At 45.0% G+C, this 6,000-nt stretch overlaps 1 protein-coding gene across 3 annotated transcripts in view; it reads right to left on the reverse strand.

Annotated features, from left to right (window-relative positions):
- The window catches only part of LOC137301706 (novel FERM domain containing protein), a 187,086-nt gene that overhangs the window by 74,708 nt on the left and 106,378 nt on the right, over nt 1-6,000 (reverse strand). For all 3 annotated transcript variants that reach the window (XM_067971285.1, XM_067971284.1, XM_067971286.1), the window contains one exon: nt 693-735. In XM_067971285.1, coding sequence (XP_067827386.1) covers nt 693-735 — 43 coding nt within the window. The remainder of the gene's footprint in view (nt 1-692; nt 736-6,000) is intronic.

Below are 6,000 nucleotides of genomic sequence, written 5' to 3' on the forward strand. Positions count from 1 at the left end.
CAATGGAACCCAATGGAATGGGCACAATGTTACCCAATGGAGTGGGCACAATGGAACCCAATGGAATGGGCACAATATTACCCAATGGAGTGGGCACAATGGAACCCAATGGAATGGGCACAATGTAACCCAATGGAATGGGGCATAATGTAACCCAATGGAATGGGCACAATATTACCCAATGGAGTGGGCACAATATTACCCAATGGAGTGGGCACAATTGAACCCAATGGAATGGGCACAATGTAACCCAATGGAATGGGGCATAATGTTACCCAATGGAATGGGGCACAATGTTACCCAATGGAATGGGCACAATGTAACCCAATGGAATGGGCACAATGTAACCCAATGGAATGGGCACAATGTTACCCAATGGAGTGGGCACAATGTCACCCAATGGAATGGGCACAGGTAATTAAACAAGATCTTAGACAATCTAAAATTTTCTCCCAATGCTCTTTTTTTATGTGTGACTTCAGAAACCAAGGCTTACAGTTTTGCAATAATGTTGGTCAGTGAAGGACCAAAGTCCATTGAGGAGGAAATCACCAAAGTTGAAAAGAATAAAATAAAAAATGAGAACTTAGAAAAAAGTGTTAAAAATGTAACATGTTCATCAAATTTGACAATAAGTAACTAACTGCAGATTATTTTAACTAGAAACAGCTCCCAAAATCTTGAAAACTTACATTTCATTTGTTTAATAATGGACTTGGAGATATCCAACCAGTGCTGTAAAAACAACAACAGAAAGACACGGTTAAACACCACCGGATCGAAGCCCTGAAACGCACCAAAGATGCACATTTACGAGACAGTTGAAGAAAGTCTTGCGATCAGAAGGGATCTGCTGCTCCTCCTCATCCCTGGCCTGTAACCTGTAACCAACTGGAAGAAAAACAAAGAGATTCGCTCAATGATGCAATGAATTGGAGCTCTCACCCACAGGAAGGGAAAGGAGCAGGTCGCGGGACGGAGTGTGTCATTCCCATATCATGGCCTCTCAATCTCAGCAACACCAAGATCAGGCCAAGCGACTCCCAGCTGGGAGGAAAGGAAAGCTGGAGGGAGTATTAAGTCTCCCTGTTCCTTCATCATGACTGGTTATAATGTACAGTGGCCTCAGAGCAGATTGAGGACAACACCTGGTGCCAGTGGTCGTACAGGGCAGGGGAGAATATAATAAAAAACAATCAGTCAACAGATTGATTTCCACGAACAAGATATTTTAAATGTCACTTAGGTGCCAGATAAAGATTGCTTTGTTACAACTCACCTAACCCAACTTTTACCCGGAAACGGCTTAATCGTGTATGAAACGGCTGGTGCAGACAATTTTTAGAAACCAGCCCGGAGAACGGAATGCTTTCTGGCTCAAAGAGTATATTCCAGCACAGGGACCTGGCCACCCAGAGCATCTCCCGAAAGCTGGAATTATCAGGAGCTAGTGACAGCCGAGAATTCCAGGAGCTTTCTAAACCTCCTTCAGGGTTTCAGCCATTAATTTTCCATCAAAAATCGATTGTTCCATAAAGTTGGCTGATGTTGTGACAGAACTTCGATTCCCTGTCAATAACTTGGCGTAAACATTCACATGGTTGCAAACTATCAAAAAGAATTGTTTACAAGTTCTGATCTTTTCTCAGAAGGAATACAGTTTTGTGATCAAAACATTCCTTATATTCAATCGGTCACGTTACGTTGATTGGTTCTGTGACACTTGTAAGGCACGTTACTCTCAACAAAACCTAAGTCGTTATTCCAAACTTAACAGTTGGTAAGAAGTACAGAGTTGGTCCATTAAACTCCATAAAAATGGGTCTGTTGTGTGTCGAGAGCAGATCACAGCTCTGGATTCAAATCACCTGCAAAGGAATAGTTTGATCTCCTGCTTTGTTAGTTATGCAGCATGAAACAGTTCCTTCCCTGTATGTCCTGGGTTGAGAAGATCACAATTTGCTCTGTCTAAACTGGCCGAAGAAATTCCTCGGGCTGCAAAACCTCCAAGGTCGTGCCTGTGGTTCCCTCCGGGACGGACCCTTCTGGAGTCTGAAGGTTCAGAGGCGAGGGCACCTAATTGGCACGGGGCAGGTGGGTGCAAGCACCTGCACACACCTGCCCCGAACCCACGGAAACTTTGGCATTTGGGGGGAGGGGAAGGATACCCAGGCCTCTGCCCCTCCCTCAACCCCCCCAAGTAAAATTTCCCCTCTTTGGGAGTCTAGCCCGCTCGCCTGGCCTGAACTTCACCGGTGGGACCCACATATGCCTCCACTCACCCAGTGCATCAGCCTCCAATGTTAGGCCTAGTCCCCATTCAGCTTAAGGAGCAGGAACTCCTGGCTTAAGGTGACATCGCGCCCTGTTCACGACTCCCATCACTTGCCTTGTACAAGACAACAAGGAAACTTCCGGAAATCCTGTTTCTGCTGTTTTACTGGGACCCCTGCCAAAATTACGGCAGGTGGCCTGCGGAGCCCCCAGGAAATTTCGGGGGTCACTGCGGTTTGATCAGGCCAGAGGTTGTTCTACTTATACTACCGATAACAGGTCATCTCTAAGAAGTGATTGGTCTGAATCGGGATTACAGGATAAGTACGGAGAAAGAAGGTCCTTCAGTCCATTTAATTTCATCCTTTCAAGGTGCCTGACTCGTCAGTCAGGAGGAAAGGATGATCTTGTTATTTAGCTGGTCATAACCAGGCTCCATATTGGTTCCGCGTTGGAATCTTTATTCCAGCCAGGTTTATGCAATAGTAAAAACGAGGAATCAACTGTTTCTAGGAAGCAACAATGTGGGGACCTAACAGGGCGCTCGTTAGCTCGGGTTCGGGTCCAGGTAGGATGTCTTCATATGGGCTGAACGCACTTCATCAGAACCGGCCTTAATTAGCATCACACTTGCAAGAAGTAGACCTGTTATCAGTGCTGTTGCGTAAACTACCCATGACGGCCATCTTCAGAAGACCATTACGGCTCATAATGTTGACTTCTACGGTGGCCTTTGGTGATCTGAAGCCACTTCTAATTATCCAACTAATACAAGCCCCAGAGATTGATGAAGAATGAAAGAATGTACGATATGAAGCTAATCATGAGCTACCCATCGTCCTTACGTGTGGGTATGTCTCAATTTTAGGATTAAATACAACAAAAACCCAATAATAACCTCCCAAAAGATGAATTGGAAAACTTGGAAACATCAATGCACACTGCCGATCTCACCACTAGTCTTCCTGATTGGTGGAGCATGACTCCAAATTGATGGGCAGCATTAACAAAAGGGTTCCTTCAGTCCCCTGTGTCATTCAGACAGCTCAACAATGCTCCAAGGCAGGTAAATGGAGTTGGGATATAGATCAGCCATGACCTAATTGAATGGCGGAACAGGCTCGAGGGGCTGAATGGCCTCCTCCTGTTCCTATGTTCCATGCGTAGAAAGAACAAATGATGCCCACTGACTCCTATTAACCGAGGAATGAAAGATCTGGATTTATACAGTGTCTTATCACGTCTCTCCGGAACATCATACACAATGAATGAAGTGCAGTCACTGTAGGTATTTAGACAAACACGGCAGCCATTTTGCTGACCGCACGGGTCCCACAAACAGCCATGAGGTAAATGAGCAGTTAATCTATTTTTGATAGTTGAGGGGAAGAATGTTTAAAGGAGAACCACAGGACCTGATCCTCAAGTATTTGTGCGATCCCTCATTTTGTTAAACAAATTATTCTTGTGTTAATTTTTTAAGAAGACAAATACACCCTGTAGTGACGCTCTCCTGACTGGCTCCTTGTTGTTCTTCCTGATCTATTATTCTCCTGTTCTCATCAACTCTATTCTGAGGTAAAGTCTCCTGGTTCCCTCTGGTATCTCTCTCATGTGGGCCACATGTCAGTTAAGTGCTGAGTGTCGGCAGGTTATTAGGACCACAGGAGACAGACCAGCCTCCCTCACTCCCGTCCTCACCAAACATCGATGCATTCGGACTTCCAGCCGAGCTTGCTGGATCGTGATCAAGAGTGGGAACTCTGGCCAATTTTTCCATTCTAATGTCATGTAATATGAGGAGCATCCGTGTGGGAGGCCTGGCGCTTGATTGCAAAGTTGTGACCCAGATATCTACGATATAGAATCATGGAATCTTATAGCACAGAAAGAGGCCATTTAGCCCATCGTGTCTGTGCTGGCTCTTTGAAAGAGCTATCCAATTAGTCCCACTCCCCCCTGCTCTTTCTTCATACCCTGTAAATTTTTCCTTTTCAAAAATGGCCCAGCATTTGCTGGGAAAATAACGAGCATGCAAACTGTTATTAGTGTGTTAATAGTCCGGCAATTTGTTCATTTCCTCAAGTTGCCTGCCTCCTCCTCCGAGACCCAAGGAGACAGCATCTTAAAATACATCTTCATCAGCTAACTCACAGGGCCATTTAGCTACACTTAAGAGTTACTTTGGAAAGTGCTGCAATGATAAGTGGGCAAGTAGACAAGAGCAGGTTGGATAACAGGTGCTTTGAGGCCTTGCTAAAATCAGGCACAATTTGGACATTGTAGGTCCTTTAAATATTGGGGCCCAGTAGGTTGCCAACTCTGGTTGGACATATTCCTGGGCGCATTCATCACATGACCTCCAACCGCCCCGCCCCTGCGCTCCCGTCATTGGTCCATCCTAGCACCCCACGGCCAATTGGAAAGCGAACAAACTCTTTATTATCTGATTGGATGATTCTTGCCTGTCAGTCAAACAGCCTTTCTCTCCCATCTCCAGGGTCACTTTCAGCAGTGTCCTGGAGATTAATCTTTCATTCCTGGAGACTCCAGGGCAATCCTGGAGAGTTGGCAATGCCACGGGGCACAGCAACCTATAGCAATGTATCATTTGGCACTGGCATGTCATTATTATATTGGTACCTGATTGCAGCAGCTGAATTTATCAATCACTGTCCCTCGGTTTGGATAATGCCAAAGGTTAGATCACCACCTGCTCACTCTTAGTCTAAGCATGAATTCAGACAAGACAGGTGAGGTGAAAATCTCCTTTTGTTGAAATGAACCTACAATAAACGAGTTTGGGCAGTCACGCAGCGAATGAACAGGACAAACCTGCCCATAATTCAATTCTAATTAACGGTGAGAGCTGTCAGGTTCCCTCATAGAGGCCACCAGGATGATTGGTGTGAAAAATGGAAATGTCACGCCAATGCCGTGGAGAAGGAACAGCTGCTCCACGGTTGGAGTTTCGGAACGTTGTTGGGCCTGACTAGCGGGAGCTTTACTGAGTATCTCTCAGGTTTTTTTTGTTTTTAAAAAAAATTAATTCTCTGGATGTGGGCGTCACTGCATTTTATTGCCCCTGAGTTTGATGCAACGGAGTGGCTTGTTAGGACCACTTCAACTCCACACAAGCCTCCTCCCTCCCTACTTCATCTCACCCCACCAGCATATCCTGCTATTCCTTTCTCCCTCATGTGTTTATCTAGCTTCCTTTTAAATGCATCTACGCTATTCACCTCAACTACTCCTTGTGGGAGCGAGTTCCACGTTCTCAACACTCTCTGGGGTAAAGAAGTTTCTCCTGAATTCCCTATTGGATTTATTAGTGACTCTCTTATATTTATGGCCACTAGTTTTGGACTCCCCCACAAGTGGAAACATCTTCTCTACGGTCTACCCTATCATAATTTTAAAGACCTCTATTAAGTCACTTTATAAGAGGTCATTTTCTAGAGAAAAGAAACCGCAGCCTGTTCAGTCTTTCCTGATCAGTATAACCTCTCAGTTCTGGTATCAACCTTATAAAATTTTCTCGCACTATCTCCATGCCTCTATATCCTTTTTGTAATGTGGAGACAGAACTGTGCACAGTGCACCAAGCCTGGTCTAACCAAGGTTCTATACAAGTTTGACATAGCTTCTCTGCTTTCGAATTCTAGTCCTCTAGAAATGATCGCCAAGCTTTGTTTGCATTTTTTATGGCCTTGTTAACCTGTGTTA

Source organism: Heptranchias perlo, chromosome 34, assembly GCF_035084215.1.
Source record: "Heptranchias perlo isolate sHepPer1 chromosome 34, sHepPer1.hap1, whole genome shotgun sequence".
NCBI classification, from domain to species: Eukaryota; Metazoa; Chordata; class Chondrichthyes; order Hexanchiformes; family Hexanchidae; genus Heptranchias; species Heptranchias perlo.